Source organism: Ochotona princeps, chromosome 1 (genome assembly GCF_030435755.1).
Source record: "Ochotona princeps isolate mOchPri1 chromosome 1, mOchPri1.hap1, whole genome shotgun sequence".
Classification (NCBI taxonomy): Eukaryota; Metazoa; Chordata; class Mammalia; order Lagomorpha; family Ochotonidae; genus Ochotona; species Ochotona princeps.
Window position 1 is genome coordinate 167,009,066 of NC_080832.1, and position 22,499 is coordinate 167,031,564.

Genomic DNA, 22,499 nt, shown 5'->3' on the forward strand with positions numbered 1-22,499 from the left:
TCCCCCTCCATCAGCCATCAGTCCTGTCCATTTCCCAATCACCGCATGGGTCCCTATCGGGGCTGTTGGGAGAGGAGTCCACCTCTGCCAGGCCGTCCAGGCCCGGCGCCCTCCTATCCACCCACAATTGCCCTGCTCTGGGGTTCACATCCTCCTTGCCACCTCAGTCCCCTGTTGGGACAGGTGTTCCTCGCTCAAAGGTTTCCTGCCCACCTCTCCCTGTGTGTGATTGCTGCAGATTGCTCCTGTCTGCCCACAGCGCCCAGGGTGTCTGCAGCTCCCGTCTGCCCACAGCGCCCAGGGTGTCTGCAGCTCCAGTCTGCCCACAGCACCCAGAGTGTCTGCAGCTCCAGTCTGCCCACAGCGCCCAGCGTGTCTGCAGCTCCCTCCTGCCCACAGCGCCCAGGGTGTCTGCAACGCCCCCCTGCCCACAGCGCCCAGGGTGTCTGCAGCTCCCTCCTGCCCACAGCACCCAGGGTGTCTGCAACGCACCCCTGCCCACAGCACCCAGGGTGTCTGCAGCTCCAGTCTGCCCACAGCACCCAGCGTGTCTGCAGCTCCCTCCTGCCCACAGCGCCCAGGGTGTCTGCAGCTCCCGTTTGCCCACATCTCTGTAAAACCTGTCCGCCAGCAGCCTTGCCATCACCCGCAGGCCCGTTGGTGACCAAAGGCGCCCCCAGAGGCCCAGGGCACACTGAACCCCACTTTCAACCCCACTAATGATGCAGCCGTCCGCGGCCCCCACTCCGCCGCATCTCAGCGACCCACGTTTCCTTCCACGCCGCTTCCAGCCTTCATTAACGTCCTTACCAGGTTTCTGGTAGCTTTGTTTTTTAAGTCATTGAAGTGCTTGGATATTACATTTAAAGCTGGCTGACGCAGGTGTCCAATGAAGGTGTCCCGGCAGTTAAGTAACTAAAACGCCAAAGTTTTGTTCTTGAACATTTTCTTTGGTGCTGCGACAAACTTTTTTTTTGAAGCACCAACTTTCGAGGGCGCAGTGCTCTCTCTGCCAGGATCCCCACTCCGACTCGGCGCTTCGCTCCTCCACAGGGAAGGTGTGGGCAAAGAACGCCTTCCACCCTCCTCCAACGGCGCCTTCCATCAACCCGCCCGGGGCTCGGGGCGCGCGCCGGAGACCCCACACCGGCGCCCCGACCCCGAGGCAGAGAGGTGAGGAGAGAACCAGCCCCACGCCAGCCCGGGGCCCAACCGCCCGCGCACCGGCAGCCGCGCGTCCAACGGAAGGAGCGCGCAGGCTCGGCCGCCGGAGTTTGTCCCTCCTGCACACCGTCCGGGAGGGCGGGCCTCCGGGTGCGCGGCGGGCCGTGGCGAGCGCCGGCGGAAGGGGCGGGCTTTCCGGGGTCCCGCTGGGGTTTCGGGCCGGAGAACTGCGGCCGGGAACGCGGGGTCCGAGGCGGCCGCGAGGACGCGGGGCTTGCGGGGTTCCAGGCGCACGGGCCGCGGGGAGCGCGGGGTCCGAGCGCACCGTGCCGCGCGGGGTTCCAGGCGCACCGTGCTGCGCGGGGTTCCAGGCGCACGGGCCGCGGGGAGCGCGGGGTCCGAGCGCACCGTGCCGCGCGGGGTTCCAGGCGCACCGTGCTGCGCGGGGTTCCAGGAGCACGGGCCGCGGGGTCCGAGGGGAGGCCTTTGGCTCGGCCGCCCGTGAAGGCGTGTTGGCGGCGTCGCCGGCCATGGATTACCGGCGGGTGCTGATGAGCCGCGTGGTGCCCGGGCAGTTCGACGACGCGGAGCCGTCGGACAGGTAGGCGGCCGTGGAGAGCCCCGGCTCGAGCCCTCCGCGGCTCGTGTGTGCCCTAGGTGCCGCTCGGGGGACGCCTGCAGCCTCGGCCCTCGCCGCCCCGGAACGGCTGCTGCGCCCGAGCCCTCGGCTGGTGCTCGCGGAACTCCCCGGCTGGGTCAGGGTGCCAGGCCTGGTGCCCGCGGTGGGAGAGAGGGCACGCCGTCAAACAGAAGGACTTCAGTGGAAATACGGAGGGAAATTAAGTGGCAAAGTGGAACTTAAAGGTTTATTTTGGTGCGAGAAATCCTATATTGAAGGTTTTTACTGTAAAGACAAGTTTACTGAGAGAAGGAGAGAGAAAGCTGTTCCATCTGCTGGCTCGCTCCGCTAAATGGCCGCAGTGGCCGCTGCTGAACCCAAACCAGGAGCCCGGAGCCAGGAGTTTCTTCTGAGTCTCCTTCGTGGGTGCAGGGTCCCAAGCACTTGAGCCAGCCTCTACTGCTTTCCCAGGCCACAAGCAGGGAGCTAGGCGGAAAGAGGAGTAACTGGGACAAGAATGGTGCCCGTTTGGGATTCCGGTGCTTGAAGGGGAAGGATTAGCCAGTTGAGCCATCGCGCTGGCCTCCACAAAATAAACAAAATAATTCATGCCTAGTTTTTGGCTTGGCAGGTTTTCCTGATTTGTGTAGACAGCTGGGTGATCCTGGAAGGATGAAGCAAGAAGGCGGCGCCAGCCTTGAGTATAGCAAAGGGACGGGCAGATGTAGTCACAGTGGCCAAGTGCCAGGACCCCGGGCGGAGCTGGGAGCTCCCGTGCCAGTGCCCCCGCAGCAGAGTTGGGAAGGATGGGAGCGGACAGGCACCTCTCCTAGGCCCCAGGGAAGCTGCAGGGCGAATTTGAGCAAGAGGACGCCATGTGGTTTATGGAGTGTAGTCGTGGTGGTGGACAGCAGAAGCCAGCGACAGCTTTTAGCCAGCTGGCCGCAGTGCCCGCCCTGTGCCTGCTGTCTCTGAGGGAAGCTGGAGGACTGACCTGGGGTGGTGTTTGATGTGCTTACTGCTCTGTAAAAGTGGGGCTTGTCAGCGAAGTGGCCTGTGGAACCCAAAATGCACAGTGCGGGCTTCTGGAGCTAGCCAGATGCAGTAACCCACGACTGCCTTCTGTGGGCGTGGTGCTGGTACTGTGCTGCATTGAGCCCTAGTGGCTTCTCAGGGAGGCCAGGGGGTCCTGGCCCACCCGCAGCATCCCCCCCCCTTAGAAGTTCAAGGCAAGGCTGCCTTAACTCGCTCCCAAGCTTTGTCTCCTGAAGCCAAAGCTGTCGCACAACCCAGAGCTATGCAGGCAGCAGTGAGGAAACCTGGGTGCACTCCTCCTGCACGCCTGGGTACACTGCTCCTGCACGCCTGGGTACACTGCTCCTGCACGCCCATGTACGCTCCTCCCTGCATGCTCATGTACACTACTGCACTCCCATGTACGCTCCTGCACGCCCGGGTTCACTTATGCACACCCATGTACACTCCTGCACACCCGGGTACGCTCATCCTGCACGCCCATGTACGCTCCTCCTTGCATGCCCATGTACGCTCCTCCCACACACCTGGGTTTACTCCTCCTGCACGCCCATGTACGCTCCTCCCTGCACGCCCGGGTTTACTCCTCCTGCACTCCTGGGTTCACTCCTCCCTGCATGCTCATGTATGCTCCTCCCTGCTAGGAGCGGGCTGGAGAGTGAACAGAGCTATGATGGGGGACAGTGGTAGGAAGGCTGTTTGAGCTTATAGGGAGGGGGTTGTAAGGGAAACTTTGATATGTTTCTGTGCTAGCATACCTGAGCCACATAGGCATGTGTAACCGTGCCCAAACTTTGTTTCTAGTGCAGTCCTGGACTTGAGGACAGTTGAAGGGAATGGTGGTATTCTGTTGGAAGACTATGAAGACAGCGCGGAGGAGAGGAGCGACTGTGAGACGGAAGAGGAGGAGGATGTGGCCTGGGACTGGGATGAGGGAGCGGGCAGGCTGTCCAGGGCCTGCGCAGGGCGTAACCCACAGGTATCTTGGCAGTGGTTCCGGCTGCCTCTATCCGCTTTCAGTTCTAGAACTGGGTAATAGAAAGCTTAGGTTTTTCTGTAGCACCAGCATTTATTGATTTTCATTCCCCATCCATCCTTTCCAAATATCTGAAAACTTCGTGAGAGGGAATTTATCCATAAGCAGTGAATGTAGAACGTTGCTTCAGGTGTCCTTAAAAACGAGCTCTGTTAGGAAAAGCAGGCGCTGTATCGCTGGCAGATTGCGAGAGCTGGTCAGTTTCTAAGACAAGCTGCAGTGTGATAAAAGCTTGGAGAAATCAGACACTGACCAGCAGGTCCTGCAGGAGTGTGCCGTACTCCAGCTTTTAGGGTGGTCTCCTGGGCTGGGCACGGCGGAGGAGCCGTGCTGACAACTTGACCACAAGACAGTGACGCAGCCGCAAAGTGTGTTGTAAATGTGTTCATAATCTGCCGTCGTCTGCCATGTGCAGACACAAGTTAACAGACCATGTACAACCTACTTTTAAATCAGAAAGAAAAAATTTATGAAAGGCATTCTGTTTGAAGGACACACACGCCCTCACACATCTTTGAGCTCCTAGTTCACTTCCCATGTGTTTGGAAAGGCCAGGCGTGGCCCAGGCTGATCCGGTCTCCCATCTGGGTGGCAGGAAGGCGGGTGCTTCAGCCCTCCTGGGCCTGCTCTGCTGGTTCGCTTCCCGCATGGCCACAGCGGCCAGGGCTAGGGCAGGCCAGTGGCGGGAGCCTGGAGCTGTTGGTGCCCTCCCATGTGGGTGCTGGGCACAGGTCCTGGGGCCATCTTCCACTGCTTCTTCCAGGCTATTAGCTGGGAGCTGACTCCCCTAGGGGTTGCTGGCATTGCGGGCTATGCCTCCCTGCTCCCCCCACACTCCTAGAGGCTGTCTCTGACCCTGAGGTCCTCCCTAGCCAGGGGCGTGCGGAGCTGTGGGTTAGCAGGTGCCGCGAGCTTACTGCAGGCTGTGGAGGGAAGCACCGGACTGTTCAGACAGCCACTTCAGGAGCCAGAATACATGCTTTTTTTAAAATAACCAAAGAAATTTACACTCCTCGTGGTCTTATTTTGGTAACTCTTGCATTGTTTTGTTGATAAGAATTAGAGCAGTGTGTTTTCGGGGTGTCATCACTTATAAGACGGGGGAATGTTGAAGCCTGCGTGCCTCTCGGTTAGCCATCTTTGGGTATTGCACTTTAGTGATAAAAGTCTCACTTGCGATTTGTGCCACCAATGTTTCTTATAGAAACTGAACTTTTTCCTAAAAAATTTCTTTGTGCCAGCCTGAATGCTAAGCCTCCTATTTGATCTTTACCTTTTCTGAGCTCCTGGGCCCAAAATGAAGTTCTTAGAATCAGTGTAATGTTTTGCTTAGGTTTTGACTCTATAAACTGGCTAAATTAGAGAAACGCAGGGTCCTACTTGCAGCAAGGGGGAATGAGTTGCAGCAGAGTGGGAAAGCAGGTCACAGGGAGGGTCCTGACCATCACAGACACCTTCCTTGTGCCGTAAAAACGTGTTGACAAATCCGTAATGCCGAGCGCCTGACACTCCAGGACTTCCTTCTAGGCAAATCGACAGACCTCCAGTTGCGCTTCAGCCAAAATGTCTACTCCAGCTGACAAAGTCTTACGGAAATTTGAGAATAAAATTAATCTAGGTGAGTTATAAAACACGCTTCATCTGTAGGTTATGGAAATTCTCTGGAAAGCAGGTAGTGTTACACAGTTTCATTTGAGCAAGAAATGGATATGTTGAAAGTTTATTACAGTCTCATAACAAGTCTTGAAGAAATGAGTGATTTGAAAACGTGGTCGAGGGAAAGACAAATGTCACTGGTATTTTAGTGCTGTGTTTTGCACCTGTTGTAGGAGCGTGAAGTTACCCAGATCCGTTCTGGTCCTCTCTGTGGCTGTTAGAGTTTGCAGTAGGGTCGCCTTGGGTCAGGATGTGAAGTACTAGCGTTTTATTTTACTGGAGCCTTTCTGAGGTGTCGGTCATTCAGAGAGCTGGTGAATGCAGGTTGCTCTTCATCTGAAAGTGGCCGGTCACCGTGAGCCTGCACAGCGAGCGGCCAGGAGGGGTCCTTAATGAGGGGTAGTGCTCTCCGTGTCCCTCCTGCTGCCTGGGCCTGCAGGTTGAAGTAGCATTAAGTGTGGAATCCAGGCAGTTACTCAGTTAGTTATTCAGAATGTTAACATGCAGTCATGTTAATATGTTGAACATTAGTCCTCTTTCGTTGCGTGCATGCGTTGTGTAGTATTAGGATACTTGTTCTTTGAGGCAGTAAGCCGTGCCCTGAGAACAAACATCACTGTTACCTCTCCCACCTTCAGGGCACCTCCAGCCCTTCCTCCCTGCCTCCCTCTCTGGTATTAATAACAACCATTGTATATTTAAGTTTTGTGAGGTCAGTTTTAAGATTCTACGCAAGTCAGATTTTTTTTTTAAGATTTATTTTTATTGGAAAGGCAGCTGTATAGAGAGAAGGAGACACAGAGAGGAAGATCTTCTGTCTGCTGCCTCACTGCCTCCCCAAGTGGCCACAACGGCCGGAGCTGAGCCAACCCAGGAGCCAGGAGCTTCTCCTGGGTCTCCCGTGCAGGTCCTCTGCTGCCTTTCCAGGCCAGAGGCAGGGAGCTGGATGGGAAGTGGAGCAGCCTGGACGTGACCTGGCATCCATATGGGATTCCAGTGCATGCAGGGTGCAGCTCAGTTTTCAGCCACTGAGCTGTCACAGTCTGGTTGATGTTTGTCCTTCTGTGCTTGGCCAGTTGGCTTCGCGTCATGACCCAGCTCTGTCCATGGTGCTGCTGATAACAAGATTTCATCATTTTATGGCTCAGTAAATGAGGGATTTCTGTAGCCTGCATTCTGTGGCTAAGATGTTCCAGCATTGTAACGGTAGCAACAACCCCTGTGGGGAAGGAAACGGGCTTGGTGCTTATCTTGAAGGCTGGGCAGAGGGGGAGCTGTGTCTGCAGAAAGACCCTGTTTTGTTAGGTGTTGTTTACCTTGTGGGTTGTTTGTGTTTTCAGATCGACTGCACGTCACAGACTCTGTGATCAACAGGGTCACTGAGAAGTCAAGACAGAAGGAAGCGGACATGTAAGTAGTGTCCCAGCGTCACTCAGGGTCATGGGGCCGGAGCGTGCCTCGTGCAGTTCACGTCCGTCTGCTTGTCCCAGCGTCGCTCAGGCTCACGGGGCCGGAGCGTGCCTCGTGCAGTTCACATCCTCTTGCTTTTGAATGCCTGTAAGAAGTGCATGCTGGGGCAGTCACCTTGTGAATTTGCAGATACGCTGTCCTGAGGATCACTGTGGATTCCAGGTTACACTGAAAACTTACTGTGGACTTCTGAAAGTTATTACCTTCTGTGAAGTGTTTTCTAAAATCTGAAGAAAAGTTGTTCAAGATCTCTAACTTATGTCAATAACTTTATTACTCATGTAGTGTAGAAGATGACAGATAATATAGTTAGCAGTTTAAAACTGAGCTTACAATCCAAGTTATCCGGACTCACTGCTTTGGCAGAGTTTTTTAGTTTTTTGTTTGTTTGTTTGTTTTTAAGATTTGTTTAGTTTTATTGCAAAGTCAGATATATAGAGAGAGAGGAAGAGAGACAGAGAGGAAAATTTTCCCTCTGTTGATTCATTCCCCAAGTAACCGCAATGGCCGGTGCTGCGCCGATCCAAAGCCAGGAGCCAGGAACTTCTTTGCAGGTCTCCCACACGGGTGCAGGGTCTCAAGGCACTGGGCCGTCCTCAACTGCTTTCCCAGGCCACAGGCAGGGAGCTGGATGGGAAGCACAGCTGCCGGGATTCGAACCGGCGCCCATATGAGATCCCGGCACATTCAAGGCAAGGACTTTATCTGCTAGGCCACGGTGCGGGCCCCGCAAAGTTTTTGAGGAATGATCTTGTTTATTTCTCTGTTGTGCCTTTTGAGTTTTCATGTTTTAATCCTCATTGGTTTGGACCAGTGTGCTGGGTTGAGCCTGGAGTGTGTGTCAGCAGCTGCAGCTGGCTGTGGTGAGAGCCTGCTAACGGGTCGGCTCTGAGCTGTGCTGGGTGCTGTGGTGTGAGAGCCTGCTGACGGGTCGGCTCTGAGCTGTGCTGGGTGCTGTGGTGAGAGAGCCTGCTGACGGGTCGGCTGGATGCCGTGCTGCGTGCTGTGCTGGGTGCTGTGCTGGGTGCTGTGGTGAGAGCCTGCTGACGGATCGGCTCTGAGCTGTGCTGTGTGCTGTGCTGGGTGCTGTGCTGGGTGCCGTGCTGGGTGCTGAGTGCTGTTCTGGGTGCCGTGCTGGATGCTGGGTGCTGTGCTGGGTGCTGGATGCTGGATGCTGGATGCTGGTTGCCGTGCTGGGTGCTGGATGCTGGTTGCTGTGCTGGATGCTGGGTGCTGGATTCTGGGTGCTGTGCTGGGTGCCGTGCTGGGTGCTGTGCTGGGTGCTGGATGCTGGGTGCCGTGCTGGGTGCTGGGTGCCATGCTGGGTGCCGTGCTGGGTGCTGTGCTGGATGCTGGGTGCCATGCTGGGTGCTGTGCTGGATGCTGGGTGCCGTGCTGGGTGCTGTGCTAGGTGCTGGATGCTGGGTGCTGTGCTGGGTGCTGGATGCTGGGTGCCGTGCTGGGTGCTGGATGCTGGGTGCTAGATGCTGGGTGCTGTGCTGGGTGCCGTGCTGGGTTCTGGATGCTGGGTGCTGTGCAATCTTGCTCGTTATTGTGTGGTTCACTGTTTTCCAGCTTTTGTTTTGCGTGTTTCTGAAATATGGGGCATTTTTTCCTAATTGCGTAGATACTCCATTTGCCCTTGAGCAGGAGTTACATCTTCAGGGGAGACGCAGGAAGCCTCAGAGTGAAGAATCTGCAGTCATGACATCCATCACTGAAGACAGCGCTTTATCGTCTCAGAACCTGTGTTAACTGCTTTGGTTTTTTCCTTTCCCGCCTAGGTACCGCATCAAAGACAAGGCTGACAGAGCGACCGTGGAGCAGGTACAGTGGAGACTGCGTCCTGCCTGTTGATAAGCAGCCTTGCTTCACCCTGCCTGGGCATGTTCTGCTTCTTCTTGCCTACTGCCCACATTCTGTAAACAAAATTGCTGCTTTTTTTGGTTTGTGACCTGGAGACGGACAGACTGTCGGGCGTTGCTGTGGCGCTGGCTCTGGCCCTGGGAGGCCATCTGGCTTTCCTCTTCTTGGGGAGACCGAGAGGACCCCAGAACAGGGTCTGCGGTGATTTGGACACCTTTTTACCATAGGCAGTTGTGGGCGTTTGAACGTGAGAGAGAGAGTGCCGTCACATTCCCAGCTGGAAATCCTTTCCTTTGTGTTGCCGTCTGGGGGTTGGCTGCTAGATGTCCCTGGTTCGAGGGATGTCACTGAGGGTCCGACGGCCCTGGGAAGGGTGGTGTGCTGTGAGCGCTGCTGCCACTGTTCCCACTGTCCCCTCCCTGCCCCGGCCCCGTTCAGACATGGGTGGGCTCGGGCTGGTGAGCACCTGTCGGGCACCGCCTGCCCACAAACCTGCATCTCCGGTCGGTGCAGTGAAAGACTCCGCAGTCAGTCGGGGAGGTCTGCAATCTGTACCTTCTATCTCAGTTTCTGTGACTGGAAACAAAATATGGTCTAGCTTAGAAGAGACAGCCTTGATTTCAGTAATCGTAAAATAGCCAAGGCAGGAACTGTGAGTCCTCGAGTCTTCTTTAAATTGATTCTGCTGATTGGCCAGGGTCCAGGCTGGTCTTTCACACAGGTGGTGGAAGCCGTTACCTGAGCCGTCACTGCTGCCTGCTGGCTCCGTGTTAGCATCGGAGGCCCTGGAGCAGGAGCCCCAGCCGTCCTGCCTGTCGTCCTCTGTGAGTGCGCAGAATCGAGGAGCGGTCGGAGCACAGTCCCGGACGGCACGCGTGTCTGCAGTGCGGAGCCACAGACCCAGCTCTTAAGCTGTGCTGTTAAAAACACCCGTGTCTGTCATGGTTGTCATTTCTCTCCTGTTTGGGCTTGAGCTGCTGGAGGTGCTGCTCCTTCCCACGCCGCGTGTCAGTCTTAACTACCAACGTTTCCGTAACAGTCTCGTCCAGGCAGTTTCCTTCCTTTACTACCTGTGCTATAAGGAAGGAATAGAAATTCCAAGGTATTCACTCGCCTTTTTCCAAAGCCTTATTTTTCATTTCTGTTTGAAAATAGACAGGTTCACTGTCTGACTTCCCACAACAGCCAGGGCTGGACCAGCTGTAGTCAGGGTCCTGGGGCTGCCCACATGGATGGCAGGGCCTGCCAGAGTGCCCGTCAGCAGAAAACAGAATCCTGTGGGTGTCCCAGCAGTGACGCCATGGCTGCAGGTGCTGCCCCGCTTGCCTGGCGTGGTTATCTCGGACCTGGGATCTCTGGGCAACCTCCCTACCTCATGAAGGACAGACCTTAGAGCTGATGGGTGTGGTCAGGTGACAGCAAGTGCTGGTGTCCTGTGCACTCATGGGTGGGAGTGCACTGTGCACTGCAGGTGGTCGGGAAGATAGCTTGGCCTGGACTTGGCCATGAAGCACAGGATGCTGACCCTAGTCTGAAGCCTCTTGTGTGGGGGTCGGCATTGTAGTGCCATGGGCTAAGCTCTGCTTGCAACCCTGCAATCCCATGGTGGGGTACTGGGGGTCGGCATTGTAGTGCCATGGGCTAAGCTCTGCTTGCGGCCCTGCCATCCCATGATGGGGTACTGGCTTCCAGTCCCAGCACCGACTGCCCGTGTGGGAGACCAGGTGGAGTCTGGCTCCTGGCTTCAGCCTGGCCCAGCCCTGGCCTCTTTGCCTGTCTGGGGAGGGAGCCGGTGGACTTGTGTTTTCCTCCCTCTGTCACTCTTTCAAGTAAAATAAATATCCTAAAAAGCAGAAAACATTAATGGTTTTACTTAATCACGCAGGAGGACATGCTCGAGGTGCCTCAGATTACTGTGACCGGTGAGAAGGATTTGGTGACATCCTTTTGAATTTCATGTTTCTTGCACTTCTTGTTAGGTTTTGGATCCCAGAACGAGGATGATCTTGTTTAAGATGTTGACTAGAGGAGTCATTTCAGAGATCAACGGCTGTATTAGCACGGGGAAAGAGGTGAGCTTCCTCTGCATGAGTCATTTCTTGTTGGTTTCCATATTTCAGATCCGCGTGAGACGAAGGCAGTTGGTGGCTAAGCTGTGCCTTGAGGAGGGGCACAAAGCCACACGTCTGCACGCTCAGGGAGGGGCTTTGCAGAGTCGTCCCAGGCGTGGAAGTGACTGTCCCCGCTCAGGCAGTCACTGCACAGTGCCCAGCAGTAAGCCTCAGGGGTCTGAGTCCTCATTTAGAAACAGAAGCAGAGGTGCCTGGGCTGATTTCTGCAAGTCCGTGAAGCACGTTTTTCCTCCTCATATACGGTTTTGGAGAAGGATAAACACGGAGTGGTATTTAATTCAACAGCTGATTGTGTGGGAAGTGTTATGTATGAGGACGTCTTTAAACCTTGTCGCGGTGTGAGAGCCAGGTTGGCTCCTATGCACGTCCCTGTCTGTTGCCCGGCGGTGGGAGCTGTATGAGGAGATGATGATCCTGCACACGACCCGCTGCTTGGGGGCACCGCACAGGCCAAGGTGGCTGCAGTGTGGTGCTGATGTCGACTGGGCTCACCTTCCCAGGCGTGTGTGGTGACGTCTGGGCCCGCCGTCCCAGGCGTGTGTGTGGTGACGTCTGGGCCCGCCGTCCCAGGCGTGTGTGGTGACGTCTGGGCCCGCCGTCCCAGGCGTGTGTGTGGTGACGTCTGGGCCCGCCGTCACAGGTTGTTGAGACTGCTACTGCGCTTTCACAGTGTAGTTACTGTGCGTTTTGATACACTGTATGTTTTAATCCACATCTGCAGAAGACAGTTCACTTCTGAGGTTGAAATAAAAAAGATTTTAAAATGAAACTGTCAGTAGTTGTCAACACAGACTTCATTTTCTTTGCTTTTGGCATGACCTAGGCTAATGTGTACCATGCCAGCACAGCAGAAGGAGAGAGCAGAGCCATCAAAATCTACAAGACCTCCATTCTGGTGTTCAAGGACCGGGACAAGTATGTCAGTGGGGAGTTCAGGTGAGCCGAGGTGTTCTGATTCTAGTTCCCAGAACATTTAAACAGGCACGGAGTGATTGAAATCAGTATTTGTCTTGTTCAAGATTTCGCCATGGCTATTGTAAAGGAAATCCTCGAAAAATGGTGAAAACGTGGGCAGAAAAAGAAATGAGGAACTTAATCAGGTGAGTCGGGGAGGGAGGAGTGTATGCTGTGCCCTGCACACAGCTTGACTCTCCGTGCCACCGAGCCGGCACGCCTGTGCCCAGTGCACGGCCCTCCGTGCCACCGAGCCTGCACGCTTCTGTCCAGTGCCCGGCCCTCCGTGCCACCGAGCCGGCACGCCTGTGCCCAGTGCACGGCCCTCCGTGCCACCGAGCCGGCACGCCTCTGTCCAGTGCCCGGCCCTCCAGGGCCGTGGAATCTGTTAGATTTGCCGGGATAAGTAGAGGAAAGAAACAAATTGAACAGAAACTCCTGGTCCTGCGTTCTGTGTTCTCTGAAGCCACTGCAGTGTGCTCTGTGACTTACTCCGCGAGGCTGGGTTATTCAGAGTCTTCTGGTGCACTTGAAGACATTCAGAATGCAGGGCAGGGAGGAACCGTTACTAACTTGTAAGCAGGGGGTGGTATGATCACGTGGTGAGAATGTCACTTTTTAATTAATGCTGCAGTCTGTTAGAGTTGCTTATTTCGGACCAGTTTAGGTCATTAGTACAATCTTTGTTGCACTGGCATCTTTTTATTAGGTAAAGATCTGTTCCCTAAAGGCCAAATTTCCAAACTCTTGTTATGTGCGCTGTCCGTTGGACCATAAGCAAGTACTACCTTTGTCAAAGTCTGACATCTTAGAGCTTGTGTACCAGCTTTTTCATTCGGTATTTTTAAGCTGATTAACTCGATAATTTATATGCATACCTAATGTTTGAAATCACTGGGATTGACTCGGGTGTTTCAAACTAAGAAATAGAAATTGCTGGTGTTTTTTATTCCTGATGGTGCATGGAATTGCTATTTACGATTGTTGGTGTCCCTGAGTTTGTGAAATCTGGTGAGAGTTGCGAGGCCGTGGTGTGACTTCCTGATGGCAGGTGAACTGTAGCTGCTGTGACCGCCTGGGTGCCTTTTCGGTTGTTGAGTGGTCCCTTCGTCTGTTGTAATTCCACAGGCTCAACACAGCAGGGATACCGTGTCCAGAGCCAGTCATGCTCAGGAGCCATGTTCTCGTCATGGGTTTCATTGGTAAAGGTGACATGTGAGTATATATGGATGCTCTAATGGCTGCATGCCCACACGGCAGGGATACCGTGTCCAGAGGCGGTCATGCTCAGGAGCCATGTTCTCGTCATGGGTTTCAGGCAGTCTTCCTTTTCTATTGTTTTTTTTATTTGTATATATTTGTAATACAGTTGATCAGGATGGGAAGGAGTAGGGGTGAGTGGGAGAGCGGGTGAGGTCATTGTTCCCAGTTGTTCTTTTTCTTCACGTACCTGGGCAGAGCAGGGAGACAAGGGCGAAGCTGCACCCAGCCTCCCCGCCACCCATACCCAGGGCTGCCATCCCAGGGTCCCCGATGTGGAGCACGTCCCTAGGGTTCTGCTTACGAAATGCCGTTCATCTTGTCGGCCTGAGAATGAGGAGATCCTTCCGCGGTCCTTGGGTGACATAATCGACCTTAGAGTCTCCATTCACCCAGACGTTTGCTGTGATTGCTCAGTTGGTGTGGTGGTCCAATTTGTTCTGATCTCCTTCCTTTGCTGTGGTACCGACGCCCTCTGCAGGCCCCAGTGGCTTGCCATATCCTCCACGTGCACTTGGGCCTGCTGTCCACCGCTCCGTGTTAGCCACTGAGTAAGCCCAGTTGTGACATGCACTCTCCTGGATGTGGGCCCTCAGGTCTCTGCATACCCCCACCTGTGCCATCCCCCAGACACCCTGCAATCCCACACGCCAAGCCCCTCTAGGTGGGTTTTGCCTGGCGGCACTGGTGCCATGTGCCCGGGCCCTGCCAGCCTCTTGTTTGAGGTCTAGCTCCTCTCCCGTTTGCACTGCATTAGGGAGCAGAAGTTGGCTCTGTTTTTTTTTTTTTTAAAGATTTATTTTTATTTCAAAGTCAGATATACATAGAGGAGGAGAGACAGAGAGGAAGATCTTCCGTCCGATGATTCACTCCCCAAGTGAGCCGCAACGGCCGGTGTGCGCCGATCCGAAGCCGGGAACCAGGAACCTCCTCTGGGTGTCCCATGCGGGTGCAGGGTCCCAATGCATTGGTCGTCCTCGACTGCTTTCCCAGACCACAAGCAGGGAGCTGGATGGGAAGTGGAGCTGCCGGGATTAGAACTGGCGCCCACATGGGATCCCGGGGCATTCAAGGCGAGGACTTTAGCCGCTAGGCCATGCTGCCGGGCCCTGGCTCTGTTTTTTGAACACTGCTCAAGTGCTGTGTGTAGTGACCTTGGTGGAATGGCGTGTCTGTTCTGAGAGAGTGCCCCGTATGACGAGGTGTGGAACAGGGCAGGTGCTTCTTAACAGGGTACTGTAAAGCAAGAAGCTTGTTCCTGGTCGTTTTGGCTGAGCTCCTTCTCCCTTTGTCCAGGCCGGCCCCGCTCTTGAAGAACGTGCAGCTCTCCGAGTCCAAGGCCCGCGAGCTGTACCTGCAGGTCATTGAGTACATGCGGAGGATGTATCAGGACGCCAGGCTCGTGCACGCCGATCTCAGTGAATTCAACATGCTGTGAGTACGCCTGCGCCGTGGCCTCGGGCCACCCGAGTCGTTCATAAGTAAAGCCGCAGTGCAGTCAGTCGCCCCAAGAGTGAAGGTTGTTAGCTTCTGCATGATGACGTTGGAAAATGTACCCTTTGCCTCGAGTGCCCTCGTCGCAGGGTTGACCACCTGGTGTTGGAGTCATTGGGTGGCCTCGCACTGCCGTAGCGTCCATGGCCTCCGTCCCTGCCCACAGGTACCATGCTGGGGGTGTGTACCTCATTGATGTGTCTCAGTCCGTGGAGCACGACCACCCGCATGCCTTGGAGTTCCTGAGAAAAGACTGCGCCAATGTCAACGGTGAGCAGAGTGCGGGAGCTCGCACAGCTGCGTGTGTGCCGAGCTGCTGGGGGACACCTTGGTGCTCGGTTGCCATGGCAGTGATGCTGAAGCCCCTTTTGGAGCTGTGTGGGAAGTGGTGGTAGTCAGAGCCATCTCAGAGCTGTTAGCAGCGTTTCCTCCTGCCAGATTTCTTCCTGAAGCACAGCGTCGCTGTCATGACCGTGCGGGAGCTCTTCGAGTTTGTCACAGACCCGTCCATTACGCATGACAACATGGACGCCTACCTCGCAAAGGTGAGGCCGGCCGAGGAGGGTAAGGCAGCAGATGGCAGGTGTGGGCGTGGCTCCTGCGAGGCACCTGCTTGTGCAGTGTGTCCTTCCTGGCAGCCTCCCAAGGCCTGTTCCTTCTGATTTCACAGATGGACAGCCAAAGCTCGGGCAAAATAGCCCGTGGTAAAAGCCGAGCCTCTTGACTTGAAGTGCTTGGAAGGGTTGTGTAGACTGGTACTGTTGGTCAAAGGTTAGGAAGAAATTTGTCCGCAGTTTTTCTGGTCATTATTTCATTTTCCTTGTGTCTCAGGGGCCTTTCTGCGTCCTGGAATGTGAAGTGTCCAGTTCGGGAACATGAAGTACCTTCACCTTGCTGTGAAGTCCCCTGCTCTGAAATGATTTCATGTTCCCAGACTGGACCTCTGCCCAGTGGGCCCACCTGGCAGAAGTAGCATGCCGTGGAGCTCTCGGGCGGGGTCGCACAGCGCTGGTCTTTTGGTGACTGGCTTAGTTCACATGGCATGACTCCTTGAAGACTCATCTCATTGGAACACATAGAGGCATGTCCTTGCTCTGTAAGGCTTAATCCTGCTCCATCGCAGACGAGCACAGGTTAGTGTGAAGGTGCCACTGTGAACATGGGTGCAGAAATGTCTCCTTGAGACCCTGCTTTCAGTTGGTTTGAATCTATATCCAGGAATAAAATTGCAGGATCTGGCGGCAGTTCTCATTTGTGTTTTCGAGGGCCCATTGTGCTCCGCCGTAGCAGTGGTACTGTGTCAGGTTCCTGGCGACAGTGCCCAAGGACTCCCCTTCTGATGCCCGGGAGCAGGTGGCTGGGAGCAGGAGCAGCCTGTCTGTCCGGGAGCAGGAGCAGCCTGGCTCTGTGTCCCTGCTGAGTGTCTGCGTGTGCGATGTGGTTCCATGTTTACTGTTGCCTTATAGATTTTGTGCATTCTGCCTGTTAACTCGTCTGAGAGATGATTTCTCACATTCCAGTTTTTTCATTTTACTCTTGCATACTTTCATATACATTTATTTTTGTTCTTTAAAAGTTCGATTGTCAGGTGGAGTGACTGGGAGCTCCGTCCTGCTCTCCCACGTAGGAACCCCCACTCCTCTGCCCTTTGACACGCGTGGCCCTCCAGGTCTTGAGGCTGGTTCCTGACCTTCTCTCTCCCCTTTCCCTGGAACGCCTTTCATTTCTACCTTTGCATGTCTGCTGCAGCTGATGGATTTCATTCTGTTTGAAAGACAGAAAGCGAGACACGGAGAGACCTTGATTGCTGGCCTGCTCCCCAAATGCCCACAGGACTGGGCCAACCCAGAGCCAGGAAACTGACATGCAATTTTGAGTGCCCCACATAAGTGACAGGAGCACAAACACGGCGTTGCCTGGCACCTCCCGTGGTACCCATTAGCTGAGCAAGAAACTGGGTCAGAAACAGGAAGTCGGGCTCAGCTCCCAGGGACTCTGCTGTCTGCTCCCTGGTGAACCTGAAGCTAAGTTCAGGAAGCCTTCGGCAGAAGTCATTCCTTTCGCAGATACAGTTCCATGTTACATGACTACAGTAGCAGACGTACTGTGCTGAATTACTGTTGCTATTTTTAAAGATCTACTTGATTGGAAATCCAGATATACAGAGAGGAGAGACAGAAAAATCTTCTGTCCGCTGATTTACTCCCCAAGTGACTGTGATGGCTGGAGCTGAGCCAGTCAGGAGCCAGGAGCTTCTGCTGTGTCTCCCACGCAGGTGCAGGGTCCCAAGGCTTTGGGCCAACCTCCGCTGCTTTCCCATAACAGTGACTTGGGTGGGAAGTGGAGCAGCTGGGACATGAACCAGTGCCCATATGGGATCCCAGCACTTGCAAGGGGAGGATTAACCAATTGAGCCATTGTGTCAGTTCCTTTAGTGTATCAGCTTAAAACAACAAACTCATTACTGTCCTTAGATGTTGAGTTGCCAGTTTTGCCAGACAGGGTGGCTCATGGTCACCCTGGTTGCAGCGGCTGTTGATTGGAGAGCTTTCCATGGAGGCACCTAACCTGTGTCGCACGGCCTTGCTCGGAAGTCAGGACTCCGTCTTCGAGTCCCTGAACTTGTGTTTTCCTTCAATTCACTCTTAAAATTAGAGTAGAATTACTGTGAAGGAGGGGACAGGAGGGGAGAGTAGCTAACCAGGCTGGCGAGGTGTACCCAGGTGGGGTAGGCATGGCCAGGACGGGGTGCATGAGTGGAATCTGTTGTTTTCTCTGAAAGGCCATGGAGGTGGCATCTCAGAGGACCAAGGAGGAGCGGTCTAACCAGGACCACGTGGATGAAGAGGTGAGCTTTAGAATTTCTTCTCAACCTCATGACAGTTTTCACCAGATTTTTTTCAAACATTGCCAAAGGCTTGATCTTAAAGAGTTTTTGTTGATTTTCCTTGAGACTGAATCCGTTATGTAAGTTGTATATTTTACGTTCCATTGTATTGTTGCATTGAACAACCTGTTGGCCCTTGTCCTGGATGGAGACTACTTGGGAAAAGCCTGTTGGGGGCCAGACATCAGAGGCAAGGCCCGTTTTTAGCCTGCATAGGGCAGTGCTTAACTGATGGATACGGGGTGGCCTGTTTCAGCCAAGAGGCTGGGTGGCTGGCGTTCCCACCACCTCTGGGCAGAGCCAGGCTTGCTGATGATCCGTCCGCTTCATTCCTGTGCAAAAGCTTTCATGAATGCAAACATGGAAGGGGGGCGTTATTCTAAGGAGAATCTGGGATCCTCTGTGTCTCCCTTTGTAAATCGGATCAGTCACTTAGTGTTTGGTTGTTAGGGGTACTGAGCACGCCAAACACGGGAGCAGTGTGCACATAGCTTGTTGGGCAACACGTGGAGGCGGGGGCGTCTCCTGGCTCACTGGGCTGGCGCTCACTGGGGGGAGCGGGAGACGTGCGTAGGGTGGCTCTAACAGGCTCTGCTTCCTTGCAGGTGTTTAAGAGAGCATATATTCCTAGAACCTTGAACGAAGTGAAAAACTATGAAAGGGATGTGGATGTAATGATGAAATTGAAGGAAGAGGACATGGCCTTGAATGCTCAGCAAGATAATGTGAGGAGCTGTGGGTGTCGTGGGCACTGCCCACGTCTGTGTGCCTCTGGGCTGCGGGCTGTTCCTTGACACGAGTGGGTCTCCATGCACTGAGGATGGGAAGGACTTGGTGTTTGTAGGGGCGCTGCACAGCAGACTGTTGTTAGAGAGCACGGGAGAGCGGTGTCTGCTCGAGTCGTCACCCACACACACGTTTATTTCATTAACATGCGTGTGTCAGGAAATTGTGCTCAAAGGCAGGAAGCAGTTACACAGATCCTTATGTAATGAGAGGTAAGTATTTCTCCACATTTTTATTGGTGAAATTTAAAACGCCTTACTAGTAAAAGTGTCCAAGTCAGTGGGCCTGTGGGCTTGGCCTGCCTGAGGGTGCCGGCCATCTTGGCATGGCTGTGCCCATTCCCGAGGTGGGCTGTAGCCCCCCCTCTGCAGCGTGGAAGGTGGGATGTAGCCCCCCCTCTGCGGCATGGAAGGTGGGATGTAACCCCCCCGTGGCGTGGAAGGTGGGGTCTATCCCCCCTGCGATGTGCAAGGTGGGGTCTAGCCCCCCTCTGCGGTGTGGAAGATGGGGTCTAGCCCCTCTGTGGCGTGGAAGGTGGGGTCTAGCCCCCCTCTGTGGCGTGGAAGGTGGGGTCTATCCCCCCTGCAATGTGCAAGGTGGGGTCTAGCCCCCCTCTGCGGTGTGGAAGATGGGGTCTAGCCCCTCTGTGGCGTGGAAGGTGGGGTCTAGCCCCCCTCTGTGGCGTGGAAGGTGGGGTCTAGCCCCCCCTCTGTGGCGTGGAAGGTGGGGTCTAGCCCCCCTCTGTGGCGTGGAAGGTGGGGTCTAGCCCCCCTCTGTGGCGTGGAAGGTGGGGTCTAGCCCCCCTCTGTGGCGTGGAAGGTGGGGTCTAGCCCCCCTCTGTGGCGTGGAAGGTGGGGTCTAGCCCCCCTCTGTGGCGTGGAAGGTGGGGTCTAGCCCCCCCTCTGTGGCGTGGAAGGTGGGGTCTAGCCCCCCTCTGTGGCGTGGAAGGTGGGGTCTAGCCCCCCTCTGTGGCGTGGATGGTGGGGTCTAGCCCCCCTCTGTGGCGTGGAAGGTGGGGTCTAGCCCCCCTCTGCGGCGTGGAAGGTGGGGTCTAGCGCCTCTGCCTGGTTGTGCGGTGTGTTTGCCATTGTCTGGCTTTATGTTGACCCTTGTTTTTTTCTTCCCTCTGGATTCAAGATTCTATACCAGACTGTCACTGGACTGAAGAAGGATCTCTCGGGCGTTCAGGAGGTACGGCACCCGTGGCCCTGTTTGCAGAACACCTGAGAGCTGTGGGTGTGTTTTCTTCTTCTTCTGTCCCCAAAAAGTGTTCTATGTGCTGGCGGCCCTGGTGGTGTTCTTGGTGATGGCCGTGTGGGTCCCAGGGCGCTGTGGCCTCCATCTCCCGCCAGCTGGGACTGTGGGCAAGCAGTGGTGTGAGCCCAGTGCCGTGGTCCCTTACGTGTGTAAGGTGCAGAGACTAAGCTGTTCTGATTCAGGCAGTGGGTAAAGGCTTCGCTCTTTTTTCAGTATCCTTCTGTAAAGATCTGTTTATTATGAAAAGGGAACCTTACTGTTACTGAAGCTGTCACGTTTCAACGCAGATCTGCAGGGCTGAGATCTGAGCATTGGCATCAGTGCATGTAACCGCTGATCGTTTCCAGGTGCCAGCACTCCTTGAGAACCAAGCTCCAGAAAAGGCTTGCTCGGACTCGGAAGATGCCGGCAGCTCTGGGAGCTCCGACACGGACTCCGAGGAGCAGGGAGACCACGCCCACTGCAGGAAACCCACCGCGGACCCGCAGATGGATAAGAAGGTAGGGTGGAGACGGGGCCTTTTGCTCCGATTCACTCGGGGCTCTGGATCGTGACAGCTGGTAATGTGGTAGATAAGTATTACCTCAAGAATGGGCTTTGGGCATAATAAATTACTACATTGATTCAGAATGGTCATCAGTCACATGTCGTACCAAAGATTAGCGTTGACATATGATGAAATTCTGAAAAACGTGGAGAAACTGTGGCCCAATGCGGTGTTCCCATAGTCCGTGATACAACCCTTTTTTTAGATTTTATTTATAAGGCAAAGTTGGAGAAACAGATCTTGCGTCTGCTGGTTCGCCAGCCAGATTGCCACATGATCAAGGCTGGACCAGGCTTCGTCGAGGTCTTCCTTGTCGCTGCAGTATTGTACCTCTTGCACTGCTTTTCCCAGGGCATTTCAGGGAGCGGGCTTAAGAGTGGAGTAGCTGGGACTCAGACTGGTGCCACAAGCCTTGGTTTAACGCACTCTACCATCATGGGCCCCACAACTGCAAATAGGAGACACTGCCGCTCAGACAAAGTGATGCCTCTCAGCTGGTGTTTCTCCATCTTGGTTCAGTCTGTAAACCTTGACAGTTGCACACTGGTGCTCACAAGAGCCAGAGTGGTGAGTGTGGAATAGACCAGGCTAGGCGTGGCCGCCACTTGTTCACATAAGAGCTGGGTCTTGGGAGGGTGGGCCGCACTAAGCTAGGCCATAGCACACAATGCTGAAAGCCAGAATGGGTGCAGTCCAGCTACGGTACCCGCCAGGGAGCGCTAGGACTTGGGGCTGACCATGTGAGTCCGGGCAGCGGCATTCGGTGGCACACATGTGATCCAGGGCTGACAGTGAACCTGGGAGGGGAATTCCTCTGCTAGGGACACCTCTTGCTGGTGGGTGTGAGACCCAGGGCTGGGAGCAGGCTAGACCAGACTGGGCAGTAGTACCCGTTGGCACATGTGTAAGCTGAGTCGGGGGAGCAGAGCAGGGTCATTGCACACACACACTGGCATGAGAGAGCCAGGACAGAGTACAGACCAGACTGGGTTCACTTGAGGGCTGGGAGTGGGTGGGCCGGGCTGGGGGTGGGCTGGGCCGGGCCGGGCCAGGCTGGGCTAGGCCAGGCTGGGGGTGGGTTAGGCCAGACTGGGGGTGGGCCTGGCTGGGCTATGCTGGGCTGGGGTGGCATGGGCCAGGCTAGGCTAGGCTGTGGCGCTTGCTGGGGAGAGCTAGGGCCGGTAAGCCAGGCTCTAGACCCAGCCTCGGGTCTTACGTATGCCAAGGGGTGCTGTGGCCCAGTCTGAGATGCCCTGCCCCTGTCCTCTGCATTCACCAGCAGGTGAACTAAGCCGCAGCACCTCAGGTATGCACCAGGCCCCAGGCATTTTCCTTTTTAGTGTTGTCTTCATTTTTAACATGCACATAATGTTATTAGCAGTAATGGCACGATACGTGTTCTGAATGATGAAGTCTGCTTTCTTCATTACAGGAAAGAAAAAAGGTGGTCAAGGAAGCCCAGAGAGAGAAAAGGAAAAACAAAATTCCGAAACATGTAAAGAGGAGGAAGGAGAAGATGGCCAAAACCAAGAAGGGCAGATAGCCTGCAGCCTGTGTGCAAGCGCTGTCCGTCCCCCCGTCCGCCTCCGGACACGCAGCTGCCTGTGGCAGGCGGCTTGCTGACCGTGCTCCAGCCATTGCGTCCTGAGCACTGTGTCCACGGTCACTTGGTGTTGACGAAGGAGTTCCTTCAGCTACTAACGTGCTTATTTTTATGGTTTTTATTCTGCAGAATCATCTCTGGGAGCATGCTAAATGTTGGATTGTGGTAGCATCCTAACCTTTATGAGTATGTGGGTCCAGTCAACCCTGGGAGCTGGTCTTGGCTTTCTGTGTAATGGGCAGAGCCAGGAGTTCTGCTTTTAGGGGGCGTCCAGCCGGCCATTGGTGTGCTCCTTCATTGAACCTCCCTTGGGTTTACAGGTGGTCTTTTGTGATGGACTCATATTGCACATTTTTTTTTATCTTTTTAAAGATTTTTCCAGGAGGCAGAGATAGAACTCTTCTGTACCCATAAAATGTCAGCCTGGGCTGACCAGGCTGACCAGCTGACCAGCCTGGGCTGCAGCGTGCGTGTCCACGTGGATGGCTGGAGCCCTGTCCCTTGCACCGTCACTGCTGCTGCCCAAGACCCACACTAGCAGGAAGCTGAGGTTCCAGTGGCATCAGCATGGACTTAGGACTCTTAACATCTGGGGGTCCAGGCCTCCTAACTTAGCAGTTTGTGTCACATTCATTCTTACCCTCTGTGGTGAAGAAGGAATTTTCCAAGTTTCTAATAAGCTGATTCACATTCAGATACGTAAGATAATTAGTTATGCATCAAGATTTGGATA

General features: G+C 54.7%; 2 protein-coding genes across 2 annotated transcripts in view; one reads left to right on the forward strand and one right to left on the reverse strand.

Moving 5' to 3' along the window:
- Positions 1–1,696, reverse strand: part of CAGE1 (cancer antigen 1) — a 38,844-nt gene extending 37,148 nt beyond the window's left edge. The window contains exon 1 of the mRNA XM_058670494.1: positions 1,225–1,696. Within this exon, the coding sequence (XP_058526477.1) occupies positions 1,225–1,696 (472 nt within the window). The remainder of the gene's footprint in view (positions 1–1,224) is intronic.
- On the forward strand, positions 1,582–22,134 carry RIOK1 (RIO kinase 1). Its single transcript, XM_004599187.2, has 17 exons — positions 1,582–1,765; positions 3,623–3,797; positions 5,382–5,472; positions 6,851–6,920; positions 8,765–8,807; positions 10,826–10,918; positions 11,802–11,914; positions 11,998–12,078; positions 13,061–13,147; positions 14,489–14,626; positions 14,853–14,956; positions 15,125–15,231; positions 17,469–17,534; positions 18,179–18,298; positions 19,497–19,550; positions 19,964–20,116; positions 21,596–22,134. Exons 1-17 carry the CDS (start codon positions 1,695–1,697, stop codon positions 21,704–21,706), a joined length of 1,677 nt encoding a protein of 558 aa, XP_004599244.2. The 5' UTR covers positions 1,582–1,694; the 3' UTR covers positions 21,707–22,134.
- Positions 22,135–22,499: the final 365 nt, after the last annotated feature.